We start from the raw sequence: 14469 nt of genomic DNA, 5'->3' as shown, positions 1-14469 counted from the left end.
AGAGGTGCCCGTTCCTGCTGGGCTGTTTGCCTGTGGCTGAACAGAAATGTTCCCCGCTGTTAGCCACGGGGAGGGGGGAAGGTTGAGGGGGTAGCCACACGGTGGGGGGAGGCAAAATGCGACCTCGTAACGAAAGCACATGTGCTATGTATGTAATGTTAACAGCAAGGGGGTTTACCGTGAAAGAGTGTACCCGTTGTTTTATAAAATGTGTCTTTTTAAATACCGCTGTCCCTTTTTTTTTCTCCACCAGCTGCATGTGTTTCAATGATCACAGGATCTTCTCCTTCCCAGAGGCTAGTGAAGATTAGAAAGAAAAAAAAAAACCGCACTCGTGATGAAATGTTCTCTGAGCTCATGCTGTCCTCCCACACTGACAGCACAGACGAATGCGTGGAGGCAAATAATGTCAGAGTGCAGGAAAGCACAAAATGACTGGGAGGAGAGGTGGCGGGCTGAGGAGAGTAAATGGCGAACTGAAGACAGGGCTGAAGCTCAAATGTGGTGGCAGCGTGATGAGAGGAGGCAGGATTCAATGCTGAGGCTGCTGGAGGATCAAACCAATATGCTCCAGTGTATGGTTGAGCTGCAGCAAAGGCAGCTGGAGCACAGACTGCCGCTACAGCCCCTGTGTAACCAACCACTCTCCTCCCCAAGTTCCATAGCCTCCTCACCCAGACGCCCAAGAATGCAGGGGGGGGGGCCCTCCAGCCTACCAGCCACTCCACCACAGAGGATTGCCCAAAAAACAGAAGGCTGGCATTCAATAAATTTTAAAGTTGTAAACTTTTAAAGTGCTGTGTGGCATTTTCCTTCCCTCCTCCACCACCCCTCCTGGGCTACCTTGGTAGTCGTCCCCCTAATTGTGTGATGAATGAATAAAGAATGCATGAATGTGAAGCAACAATGACTTTATTGCCTCTGCAAGTGGTGATTGAAGGGAGGAGGGAAGGGTGGTTAGCTTACAGGGAAGTAGAGTGAACCAAGGGGCAGGGGGTTTCATCAAGGAGAAACAAACCGAACTTTCACACCATAACCTGTCCAGTCATGAAACTGGTTTTCAAAGCTTCTCTGATGCGTACCGCGCCCTTCTGTGCTCTTCTAACCGCCCTGGTGTCTGTCTGCGCGTAACCAGCAGCCAGGCAATTTGCCTCAACCTCCCACCCCGCCATAAACGTCTCCCCCTTACTCTCACAGCTATTGTGGAGTGCACAGCAAGCAGTAATAACAGTGGGAATATTGGTTTCACTGAGGTCTAAGCGAGTCAGTAAACTGCGCCAGCGCACCTTTAAACATCCAAATGCACATTCTACCACCATTTTGCACTTGCTCAGCCTGTAGTTGAACAGCTCCTGACTACTGTCCAGGCTGCCTGTGTACGGCTTCATGAGCCATGGCATTAAGAGGTAGGCTGGGTCCCCAAGGATAACTATAGGCATTTCAACATCCCCAACAGTTATTTTCTGGTTTGGGAATAAAGTCCCTTCCTGCAGCTTTTGAAACAGACCAGAGTTCCTGAAGATGCGAGCGTCATGTACCTTTCACCAACATCAACGTGGGATGGCCGGGAAACGTCTCTTGTGATTCACCAGAGCTTTCAGCATTATTGAAAAGTACCCCTTGCAGTTTATGTACTCGGCGGCTTGGTGCTCCAGTGCCAAGATAGGGATATGGGTTCCGTCTATGGCCCCACCACAGTTGGGGAATCCCATTGCAGCAAAGCCATCCACTATGACCTGCACATTTCCCAGGATCACTACCCTTGATATCAGCAGATCTTTGATTGCGTTGGCTACTTGCATCACAGCAGCCCCCACAGTAGATTTGCCCACTCCAAATTGATTCCCAACTGACCGGTAGCTGTCTGGCGTTGCAAGCTTCCACAGGGCTATCGCCACTTGCTTCTCAACTGTGAGGGCTGCTCTCATCTTGGTATTCATGCGCTTCAGGGCAGGGGACAGCAAGTCACAATGTTCCATGAAAGTGTCCTTACGCATGCGAAAGTTTCGCAGCCACTGGGAATTGTCCCAGACCCGCAACACTATGCGGTTCCACCAGTCTGTGCTTGTTTCCCGAGCCCAGAATCGGCGTTCCACAGCATGTATCTGCCCCATTAGTACCATGATGCATGCATTGGCAGGGCCCTTGCTTTCAGAGAAATCTGTGTCCATGTCCTGATCACTCACGGGACCGCGCTAATGTCGCCTCCTCGCCCGGTATCGCTCTGCCAGGTTCTGGTGCTGCATATACTGCTGGATAATGCGTGTGGTGTTTAATGTGCTCCTAATTGCCAACGTGAGCTGAGCGGCCTCCATGCTTGCCTTGGTATGGCGTCCGCACAGAAAAAAGGTGCGAAACGATTGTCTGCCGTCACTCTGACAGAGGGAGGGGCATCTGATGACATGGCTTACAGGGTTGACTTACAGGGAATTAAAATCAACAAAGGGGGTGGCTTTACATCAAGGAGTATTGCAGGCAGGACTTCACAGAGGGTTCCAATAAGAAATGGTGCACCTAAGTAATTGTTCTTATTGGAACAAGGAGGTTAGCCTGGCCTCTGATTGATACATGGCTAGATTTACCTCGCTGCACCTTCTCTGTGAGTGACTGCAGTGTGACCTAGAGGAATGAGTCCTCTAGACGGGGGGAAAGCAAATGAGTACAAAACAAATCTGGTCTATTTCTTGTTTTGATCCACTCCATCTATCTTTTACATCTTTGGCTGGCAGCAGGCGGTGCAGAAGGACTGCAAGCTATCCACGTCTCATGGCTGGCTGGCAGAAGATGGTACAATAGGACTGCTAGCAATCCTTATCGCCTGCCTGCTCACCATAAGATGGTTCAATAGGACTGACTGCAGGACTAAAGAGAATGACCTGTCAAGTCACTTCTAATGTAGTCCCTGCACCCATGTCTGCCTAGGCGCTCCTGGCCAACGTGTCCAGGAGCACCTCGGACATGATGATGACGGCTACCAGTCCTATTGTACCGTCTGCTGGCACAAGGCAATGGGTTGCTGCTGCTGTGTAGCAATGCAGTACCACGTCTGCCAGCACCCAGGGGACATACGGTGACGGTTACCTGAGCGGGCTCCATGCTTGCTGTGGTATGGCGTCTGCACAGGTAACTCAAGAAAAAAGGCGCGAAACGATTGTCTGCTGCTGCTTTCATGGGGGGAGGGAGGGAGGGGGGCCTGACGATATGTACCCAGAACCACTCGCGACAATGCTTTAGCCGCATCAGGCATTGGGATCTCAACCCAGAATTCCAATGGGCAGCGGAGACTGCGGGAACTGTGGGATAGCTACCCACAGTGCAACGCTCCGGAAGTCGACGCTTGCCTCGGTACTGTGGAAGCACTCTGCCGAGTTAAGGTACTTAATGCACTTAGAGCATTTTCTGTGGGGAGACACACACTCGAATATATAAAAATGATTTCTAAAAAGAGGACTTCTATAAATTCGACCTAATTTCGTAGTGTAGACATACCCTGAGGATATCAATGTTGGGTTTTTTCCCTAAAGATGGGTATTGTCCCCTTTTAGACATGGGGAAAGTAAGGTGCAGAGGTTAAGGGCCACATTTTACATGATTGCCTCAATTTCATGATGTTTAATTTTTAAACGCTGAGGTGCTGAGCATTCACAGCTCCCATTGACTAATAGCTAGTTGTTTAGTGCTAATATTGGGGGGATTTACTCTCAGTTCATATTTGGAATGCTGTCTTGGCATCCATGAGGACATAATTTTTTTTTTTTTTTTAAAAAAAGCACTGCTCCAGCCACATTATTTTATTGTAGAAAACATGCTCTTAACAAATATCCAATTAGCTTACAGAGGCTTTGGTTTTTTGTTTGTTAAGATAAAGCTACTGGTAGTCTTTAAATAGTTACTGCATGCTTTGTAGTCTTATGTATTCATCAGTCATTGATAGAGAAACTTGCAACTTGCATACATTGGTTCAAATAGTTTTAGCACAAAGGAAAGTTTGTTTAAAGTTATGTGATTTTTTTTTTTTTTTAACGTGTGATGTAACTGAAAGACTGTTAAGAGGATGGATCGATTTTTGTAATAGTTTGTTTTTTGGTATTACCTGTTGTTCTTTATCAAGATGCCTATTTACAGTCCTTTTACCATTCTTTTTAAATTAGTCGGCTACTTTGAAGGCAATATTGTCCCTATAATGCTTTCCATCAAGATGTCTGTTTAAAAAATATTGGGGCTTCTATGTTAGATTAATATTATGGGGTTTTTTTAGAATCTGAGACTTTAGCACAGGTTATAGAGAAAATTGTTTTGAGAAACCAGATTTGTTTTGAATTTATTTTGAACATAGTTCACCATATGTGCATATAAAAATACTGTTTCAAAACGTTATGTACACTAATTCATTCTTTTAAATTAAATAAATTATTTGAAGTGTGCTGTAACTAAAAAGGAGGAAGAGAGAGAAAAGGGGACAGTTAGTCATCTCAACTATGTATGGAGGGCAGGTGACTTGCTGATGGTGATGCAGTAGTTTAGTGGGAGACTCTTTTTTTCTAAAGGGAGAATTTTACTGGCATAAGAGTGTCAACATGGGGAGTTATATTTGGATAACTATACCAGTAAAATCATGCTAATATAATTACCTATGAAGGCGAGCCCTCAGGAATAGAATCCAAGGGTCCTGATAACCCTTCCTGATAACGCTGTCTTTGTATAAATCACCAGGTCCAGATTTACAACACAAGGCATGAAATGTGACCTACAAAGGATTTTGTTTAAATTGATAGCTTGTCCTATTTTGGTTTCTCTATGAAATACAAAGAAGGGCTGAAATATGTGTGTTTTTTTAAAGTTTTTTCTTTTTCTTTTTACTTCAAAAATATTAGGAAAGACAATCTATTCTGTCCTTCTTTTGCTGGAAGACCTCTTTGCAGTCTTAGAGCATATTTATTGTTCTCTCTCTCACCTGAGAGTGATGGGTGATACAGAAATTAAATAGGTGTTCTTTAAAACAAACAAATAAATAATTGATATGGTTGTGAAATGCAGTGCCATTACCATTCTGCCTGCCTGGACTGGATGAACTGTCCTATATCAGGCTGCTGTCCCTGGTCCTTGCTTGAAGCATAAACTTTTATACGAGGTTTGGGTAATAGCTATGAGTTTATCAGACCCCTTTCTCCTTTCCTGTTGTCTGGCTGTCTGGAAAGAGGAGGGACTATCTCTGACCGTTTCTTTCCATCTCAGTTCTTCTTTGTGCATCAGCTGTTAATTAACTGCAGGGTGAAAATCATACTATGTGTGTCTATCCGGAACTCATTGTATAACCTACACTGGACAAGAAAGCTACCTGTCCCAAAGCTGAACCTCATGGAAGTTGGGTGTAGGGCTTTCACCAATATACAATTTCCTCTTATAGGGAATAGATGGATACCTCTTACCTTGAATTTGGCCCTGTTTATAAAGATAAGCAAGGCAAGTTTGTTTTGCCCACACCTTTGAAAGTAAAACTGTGGACATTTAATCAACTGGCAAAGTCTTTTTAACCTCTCTCTTTGAAGCTGTGGGCTGCAGAGGAGCATAGTCTATGGATATGTTGTTAATTGACCCAACTTGTGAAGTGCTCCCAGTTATCACAGCATGGAGTCCTATAAATGGATGTAGTGTGTTATTTAAGAGTAGGCTATTATATGCATGCTTGGCTAATTTCACAATTAATTTTACAGGTGAAGCTAAATTATTTCTAACTTCACTTTGATTTTATTTTACTACTCAAAATGCTCCATAATTCTTTTATTTCTAATTACAGCCAGTCGGATGACGATTCTGGTTCAGCATCAGGTTCTGGATCTGGTTCAAGTTCTGGAAGCAGTAGCGATGGAAGTAGCAGCCAGTCAGGTAGCAGTGACTCTGACTCTGGTTCAGAGTCAGGCAGTCAGTCAGAATCAGAGTCTGACACATCTAGAGAGAAGAAACAAATTCAAGCAAAACCACCAAAAATTGGTGGAGCTGAGGTAAAATGCACAAATAAACATTCCAGTGAAAGATATTCGACTTTGTGTGGTTATCTCCTATAGCTATTTTCACTCTAGATAAGCTATAAATAGGAACTGGAATGAAAGACTTGTTAAACTGTTAGGATTTGAGCTTGGATTGATGAGTAAAATATCTGCATACCATGACTTGAATATCATGGAAAATATTAAGGCCAAGATTTTCAGAAATAGATACCCGAAATTATGCTCCTAAATTCTTACCAGGGTACCTAAATAGCCTGATTATCAAAAGGGCTGAGCTCCCAGCTGCTCGTATTGATTGTAGTAGATTAATAGTCCACTTTTCAAGATCAGGCCACTTATTTAGGCTTCTACGCTACTAAATCCTTTCTTAACTCTATTCATTTTTGAAAATCATATCTGTATACTTTAGCTTGCTGTTATCTGATAAACTGTTGAACTGGAAAACTTCAAATTTGCATGTAGTCAGTCTTCTATGAGGAAGAAGTTTGCAAAATTTCAGAAGAAAATCTAAATTCTTCAGAAAATTACTTCTGAGCATATCCAGTGGGATAAAATAACCTCAGATTTGCTCTAGTTCCTTCTGTGTGTAATATATAATATTTGTAAGTATTATGACTCCCCTTGAATGAAAGAAAGTATAATAAATATAACAGAATATTAATTAACATAATTCTGCTTAAAACTCAGTTTTTCCTCTTCATTCATTTTTTAAAGTGTTGCAATGCTTCCATATGAAGCAAAATTATTTGACAATTGTATTAACTACATTCCTTATTGGAATTATCTGAGTTATAACAACTTAAAATTGAAATGTGTTAGCAGTGACTATAGCATATGTATTCTTTTGTGCTAATTTAAGGGTTCTTACTTAAATTTACTGTAAAGCATGCTACATTTTGCATTAAAGTGCTGTAACAAATTGAAACATTCTCCTCATTCTTTAAACTGAAAATAGTTACTTTTATTAGCAAAACTTCAGTTTGGGAATTTGACTGTATTAAATCATTGTAAAGTTCCACCGTATTTGATTGCATGACTCTTCTATTTGAATTCTGTTTCAGTTTTGGAAATCAAATCCAAGTATTTTGGCTGTACAGAGATCAGCAATGCTCAGGAAGCAGCAGCAGCAGCAGCAGCAGAAAGCAGCTTCATCAAACAGTGGGTCAGAAGAGGTGAATAGCTTATTCTGAATCTATGCTTTAAATGTAAACATAGAGGTGTCCTAGCTCACTCCATATGTATCTGTGAAAGTCTGTTTGAAGGCAATAAGCATTGTGTACACACATCTCAGGAGAGAATTTTGCTCTTCTAGAGAAATGTTGAATCATTTTTAATTTTGTATATTTGAGTAAGTGATGAAGAAATTACCTTTCTTAGAAAGCTTTAGCCAGATGCTGTCAAATTGTGATCGATTGACCAAACTGGCAAGTCACGTATTACTGGCTCTCATTTGTGTTTCCAGCTTCTAAATTACTTAAAAGCATAAAAGTACTTTCCAAATATTACTTTTCCATCTAAGCAATTGCTGTCGTTTCTGAAAGTATGTTATGCAGTAGTGAATGGGAGGAGATGTAGCTCCATGCCAATCCCTGTGAGAACATGGTCCACGCTATTTAAAAAAAAAAAAAAAAAAAAAAAAAAGTTTGAGAAACCTTGGCCTAAACTTGTAGTCTTTTCCAAGGAATCACTTTCATTTTCTTGTTGTAGTGCTTTTAGAATTATTCAAATACAAAATAGAAGGTTTTAAAGTCTGAACAGTTGATTTTATTTGAATCTAGGATGCGAGCACATGTTTAAAGGGGATACTATTGAGGTTGAGAGGGTGAAAGTTATCTGTTAAACAAAAAAGTTTGTGGACATCTCTATTCACTTCTAAAGAATAATTAAACACTATGGTCAGAAGTATCTTCTCTCATAATTTCTCCATTTTCTTCTTCTGTTACCCTGGACTTCTGTTTTTGTACACAGTTGTTTGCATTTTTAACTGTTTTAGTTTTATGGGAAATGTAAATTAAGATTTTCCTTGTAAACACTTAGAAAATCTTAACTTACAGCTATTGCTAAATGGTTCTTCCTAAAAGTTTCTTTTCAGGATGAAATTTTTCCAGAACTGTTCTCCGCCTGAGTGAAAATTATTTTAGGGAAGTCTGAGTTGATATGATCCATCCATTTTTTTGGAGAGTAAAGGTAGTGAGGAGTCAGATATATTTTTGCCTTTCTTAAAAAACGGTTTAAACAATTCTAGGGCCTGAGTAGGTACAAAGGTAGTATTTAGTACAGGGCTCATCTGTAAACTACAGAGGAGATTTTCAGTCTCCTGATGGAAGTTCGTTTTAACTAATTTATGACAGTTTTAAAAATGTGCTTCATGCAGGCACAGTAGTCTTCAAAAAGATATTCTAGTAGAGCACTGTGAATGCATAAACAATTGTGATAGATTTTGAATCATACTAAAATATGGAAACCCTAGTCGTATTCAGTGCATCATTGTGTACTGAAGGAGAGGGAATCAAACATGAAAAATAAATTTATACCAATTCAAGAATGGAAGCCAGATCGCTAACAGTTGCACTGCTCTTTTAATATTTGATAATGAATTCTATATATTCTTTGCTTTCTCTGCAGGATTCCTCTAGTAGTGCAGACACTTTGGATGACTCATCCAGTGAGACCAAGAGAAAAAAACATAAAGAGTAGGATATTTTACATATAAGAATACTATATAAAAATGTCTTTCCTGCTTGCATATTTTAGTATTTATATATACTTCATCTAATATATAAAAGTATTTCAGTTCTACTCTGACTTCAGGTTGGTTTTTGGACTTGATTTTATTACTTCTCTCTTTTGATTAGAATGTTGGGGTATTTTCTAATACATAGATGTTTAGGTGCAACATATATTTCAGGTTGAGTCCTATATGTAAAACAGAATTTTAAATTCCCCAATTAGTAAAATACCCTGCATCAGGTACACTTGCATTGACCGTGTCTGTTCAAAAGCATCTCCAGCAATGCTTTGTAGAATCTACAGTGGAGTGTATTAGTTGTAACATTACTTTTCCTGTTGAATATCCTATCCTGAACATTATCTATATGGCCAAGATAGTTGGGAATAGGCTATATAGGTCATTTTATCTCCAGGTCACTAGTTGGAATTAAGCAGTTAGTGACAAAGTTGTTACAATTTGTCATCTTTTTGAAATCTCAAGGGCAAAAATGACCATCATGTTTGACATTAATTGGCAGTCTTATTGATCTCAGTACAGCAACCAAGGATTGAATGACTTATGGAAATTAGAACTATCCTATCACCCCAAAAAGCATGCCCTTCACCTGGTCAGAGTTGAGGAAGGTTAGAGGTGCAGTGTAGGGAAGCTTGTACTGCCATTGCCTGTGTGATATAGTTTCTGTGGAAAATAGACCTCTTCAATTTCTAGGACTGTCAATCTGGCACTTTTCATGAACTCTTTAAAAACAAAACAAAAAACTTCTCTTTTAAAATTAGTGTGTAATTTTGTATGTTTAGTTCTTTTTGGTTGTGATTGACAAAAGTTATTTATTTTTTTCCTATCCTTTGTCGTTTAAAAATTCACAGAAATCTATTTTAGAGTATGTAAAACCAAAAACTGTTGTTGAATTTATATATCTAATAATCTAATATAAACAATTGTTTTGTTTTAATTTTAACTAGTACATTTGTATGTAATTATCTTACCAAATACGCAGAGAACTCTGTCCATGTTTCCTGAAACAGAATATTGAGCCCTAAAAGACAAATGTTCATAGCTGTTGTCTCTTTGTCCAAATAGCCACTTGCCAACCTACATATCAGTTTGTCAGGATGCCCAGAATTAATATCCATGGAAGAAACCCTGATTATAGTAGGTTCATGTAACACTGTAGCGTTAAAAGTTCATGTAACTCCTGAACAATTATCCATTTACTGGAACACTGAACATTGAAAATATAATCTTTCTTGTTTCTGTAAGAGGTAAAGTGAAGAAAAGTGTTTCTGGTGTCATTATATTACTTCCTGATTTACTGCTTAATGAAAAGCCATCTGACTTGGGGGGGGGGGGGGGGGGGTTCAAAAATTGGATGGTATTCCATGCTTCCAGATGCAATATCCATGTTCATGGCAGTAGAGAGATCGATGAATTTTCATAATATTTTCTGTCTTTTTAATGACACTGAATTATTAACTGCCTTAATATTTATTTCTGTCAACAAGATTATTCCAGTTGCTGGCGTTCATATATATGGACTTCACAGTAATGCTGAATATTCTAATTCTTGACTTTTCTGCCTTTCAATGTATGCAGTGAAGACTGGCAAATGTCTGGATCAGGATCTGTCTCTGGGACTGGTTCAGATTCTGAATCCGAGGAGGAGAGAGAGAAAAGCAGTTGTGAAGAGAGTGAATCTGACTATGAGCCAAAAAATAAAGTGAAAAGTAGGAAACCTCCAAGCAGGTAAGAATTCTGGAAATTAAGATACTTTGTTATAAGATTTCTGATGGGAATATGAATGTGTCTCTCTCTCTCTCTCTCTCTCTCTCTCTCTCTTTAAGCTCAAATCCAAATGTAACTATTTATTAGTAGAGTTCTGTATCCCAAGAGTGGAAGTTGTTTTTTGAAGTTACAAAAGATGTTATCACAGCAGTGAGTCATAGTGAATGTTTTTCCCTACATTATCTAATTGAGTGTGGTACAGTTGAACAATCACTGTGAAATATTAATACTCTGTAAGAAATGGCAGAACATTTGTGGGTATTTCTGTATTGAAAACATCTTTGTTTTGTCAACTCTTGTTCTTTTTAAGAATTAAGCCAAAAAGTGGGAAAAAGAGTGCAGGACAGAAAAAGAGGCAACTTGATTCATCTGATGAGGATGAGGATGATGATTATGATAAAAGAGGGTCTCGTCGCCAGGCAACAGTCAATATTAGTTACAAAGAAGCTGAAGAAACAAAGACAGATTCAGATGACTTGCTGGAAGTCTGTGGAGAGGATGTCCCACAACCTGAAGAAGATGAATTTGAAACTATAGAAAAGTTTATGGATAGTCGTTTTGGACGAAAAGGAGGTATTTTTGACCTATATTCTCAAAATGCTACAGTGGATCCAAGAGCAGTTTTTACAACTTTTATGTATTTGTTTCAGTTTCTGCAGCATCTAAACTTTCATTTAAAAACCAGTTTCTAGCTTAATAAATGCAAAGATAACTTCCTAAATTTGAATTCAGAGTAAACAAATGGAGTATTCTTGCTCATGCATGCGTGCTTGCACACAGTTTGGATGTTAGCTCCCCAGTGTAATGATAATGGTTTATGTATCTGCGTTAACTGTTGAATTGCTTAGTAGTTTGGGGGGTAAAATGGAGAAGGGTGTAGGAATGAAACCATTGGAAGTGGGAATTGAGAGTTGCTTCAGGGAAAGAAATTCAGGTGTCTAAGAAAAAATGTCCTTTTTAATGTGTGTTATCTGGTCAAGGAAACCCTAGTCTCAGCCCTAGGGGTTGATCTCCACCAGCTAACATTTTAAAACCACAACTTACCCTGTCTGTATTAAGATTTTAACGTGTTAGTTAACATGTGCTAAAATACACCATTCTTCCTGGTATTGATATGGCCACAAAGCAGAGGGGGGAGGGAGAGGATGAAGAGGGAAGGTTAGAAAGAATGATGGTCATAGAGGTGAGCATACTTCCCCACTGAGTGATGCTGAATGTGGCAATAAGATAATGGATAAATAATAACTAAAACTTTAGTTAAGATGTAAAATACATATTTTACACTTTTTTTTTGTGCAAACTTTCCTTTGATATTAGTGGGAATTTCATGTTGATTATGAGGGTAGTATATGGAGTTCAATATTTATGCCCTGTCCCACAGCCATAATTAAAATTGCAATTTGGCTCTGTCCAGAATGAGCTTTTGATAATCCTGTTTTAAATTCTTTTTAAAACTTTTGTTGTAACTTACAGTTAAAGAAAAAAACACTTTTACATTTCAAAAAATATATGGCGTGCATAACTTTTTTATGTTTGTCCTGTTCCCCCAAAATAATGTTAAACATACATTAAATTTAAAACACATTGTGAATTATTTCTCTTTGGTAGTGAAGTATTAAGAATTTGGGGAAAATACAATTTCATAATATCATGAAATCTTTTTTCTTCAGACTAGATAGGCCGTTTTGAAAGGGAATTCACAAGCTCATGTATGTAGTGCAGGAGTTCTCAAACTTCATTCAACCGCAACCCCCATCTGACCACAAAAATTATTACACGACCCCAGGAGGAGGGGACTGAAGCCTGAGCCTGCCTGAGCCCTGCTGCCCAAGGTGGGGCAGGAGAACAGGGGACAAAGCCTGAGGGCTTCAGCCAACACCCTGGGCAAAGGGGCCAAAGTCGAAGCCTGAGGGCTTCAGCTCCAAGTAGTGGGCCTGTAATCTGGGGCCTGCCGCCCAGAGCTGAAGCCCGTGGGCTTTGGCTTCAGCCCTGGGACCCAGCAAGACTAAGCCAGCTCTGATGACCCCATTAAAATGGGGTCACGACGCACTGTTTGAGAACTGCTGATGTAGTGAATAACCTTGATCCACACCAGAAATTCACCACTGCTCCTGTCCCCTTACATTTTAATATGTGCTGTTTTATAAATTATTTAAATTATAAATATACAGTAGCATTCCTAATTGGATGAGCCTAAACATATAAAGAAACAATAAACTTCATAATCAAAGATATACCAAATGTAAGTTCAAATATGGGTTCTCTATCTTCATTTTCAAAGGTCTGTGGGTGATATCTGAATGGATACTTATATGGTCTATTAAATTATTTATTAATTTCCTTTTGATCAAAGGTTTGCATTATTAGTGCTCTTCCAAACCATATTCAAAACCAGCTCAATCTGGTTTACATTTTCTATGCAACTCCAAAACAAAGTAAAATTTCACTGCAAAGGGAATAACTGATTTAAACTCCATGGCCTAAATGTAATACAAATGGTACAGTCTTACATTTATGAAATATATTCCACTCTTGTCCTGAACCTATGTGTCATTTAAACTAAACATAAGTAAAATATAAACTGTAATATGCTAAAATAACCTGATCTATCCTGTGTACAGTTTGTAGGGGTGTTGTCTCTATAATATCCTGGACCAACACAGCTACAAGGTGGGTGAGGTAATATCTTTTATTGGACCAGAGACAAGCTTTCAAGTTTACAAAGAACTCTTCTTCAGGTCTGGGAAAGATACTCGGGCTATCACAACTAAATACACTCTTTAGTTGTTCCACCTTGTATTTAGCATACTTGCACTTAGTGTATTTGACACTCAGTACATTTCCCAGACTTGAAGAAGAGCTCTGTGCAAGCTTGAAAGCTTGTCTCTCACCAACAGAAGTTGGTCCAAAAAAAGATATTACCTCACCCACCTTGTCTCTCTGTGCAAAGGATGTCAAAACACATTGTACTGATGATAAAAGGATTGAACTAGAACATCCCAATATTAATAATTTGGAGCTGGAATTTAATACCACCCCTATGGCAAACAAAATGTTAATGAATGTAACCCTAAGGAGCATCTTTCCATTAAAGTAATGTAAATAACTTTATGCCTCATTTTGGAAAAACTGGCCCATGAGAGGCGAAAACTTAGGGAGCATATTCATTATTAGAATATTTAACTCTTCTGTAAGTAAGTGGAAGATCTGTCCACATCTCCATATTTCCTTACACTGATAAATAATTTCAGCTAGCTCTATACCCAAACACTTATTTTTTTCTGAAGCCTATTGTATAATAAGAGGCTTTAATTTTTTGTAATATAATGGATAAACCATCTTTTCTCCCAACTGATTCTAGATTCGAATTAAAAAACTCAAATTTATCAACTCTTTCTTAATTTCAGTGTTTCACCTATATTCAGATGTACTTGTGTTGACAAAATCAGGGCCTACACTTGTACATTAATTACGCGTCTCTTACCTAAGATGACCAGGTTGTACTTCTATAGAAATTTCTTTTAATGAAGTTAAATTCCTTCATTCTGTTTTAGAAAACGTATAAAAACATTCCCATCTCTGCCCCAATATGGAATGTATTAACCTCGTCTTGCTTAGGTTTGAGGCTTGAAGTGAACTGAAGTGCACCAGAATCTTTCCAGCACACTCTTCCTTCCACCTTATTAGTTTCTACAAGCCAAACTTTTTTTCATATTTTTTGTTGTTGTGAAGAAGGCTTTGGAACGCATTGAGGTTCAGTGAGTCTACTAACCACCTGAAGCCTTTTGGTAAGGCTTTTTGACACAGTCCCACAGGACATTCTCATATTTAAACTAGGGAAATGTGATCTAGATGAAATTACTATGAGTGTGGATGCACAACTGGTTTAATGACTATATTCAGAGTAGTTATCAATGGTTCATTGTCTAACGGGGAGGGTGTGTCTGG

The 14469-nt window shown here is 39.0% G+C and overlaps 1 protein-coding gene across 6 annotated transcripts in view; it reads left to right on the top strand.

Annotated features, from left to right (window-relative positions):
* Positions 1–14469, top strand: part of CHD1 (chromodomain helicase DNA binding protein 1) — an 89586-nt gene that overhangs the window by 26143 nt on the left and 48974 nt on the right. For 5 of the 6 annotated variants that reach the window (XM_073344590.1, XM_073344588.1, XM_073344585.1 and 2 more), the window contains 5 exons: positions 5798–6002; positions 7070–7180; positions 8634–8701; positions 10333–10482; positions 10832–11094. In XM_073344590.1, the coding sequence (XP_073200691.1) occupies positions 5798–6002; positions 7070–7180; positions 8634–8701; positions 10333–10482; positions 10832–11094 (797 nt within the window). The remainder of the gene's footprint in view (positions 1–5797; positions 6003–7069; positions 7181–8633; positions 8702–10332; positions 10483–10831; positions 11095–14469) is intronic. The other variant, XM_073344591.1, reaches the window with a different exon arrangement.

Source organism: Lepidochelys kempii, chromosome 5 (assembly GCF_965140265.1).
Source record: "Lepidochelys kempii isolate rLepKem1 chromosome 5, rLepKem1.hap2, whole genome shotgun sequence".
Classification (NCBI taxonomy): domain Eukaryota; kingdom Metazoa; phylum Chordata; order Testudines; family Cheloniidae; genus Lepidochelys; species Lepidochelys kempii.
The sequence above is the reverse complement of the archived record's forward strand: the minus strand, read 5'-3'. Positions and strand labels throughout refer to the sequence as shown.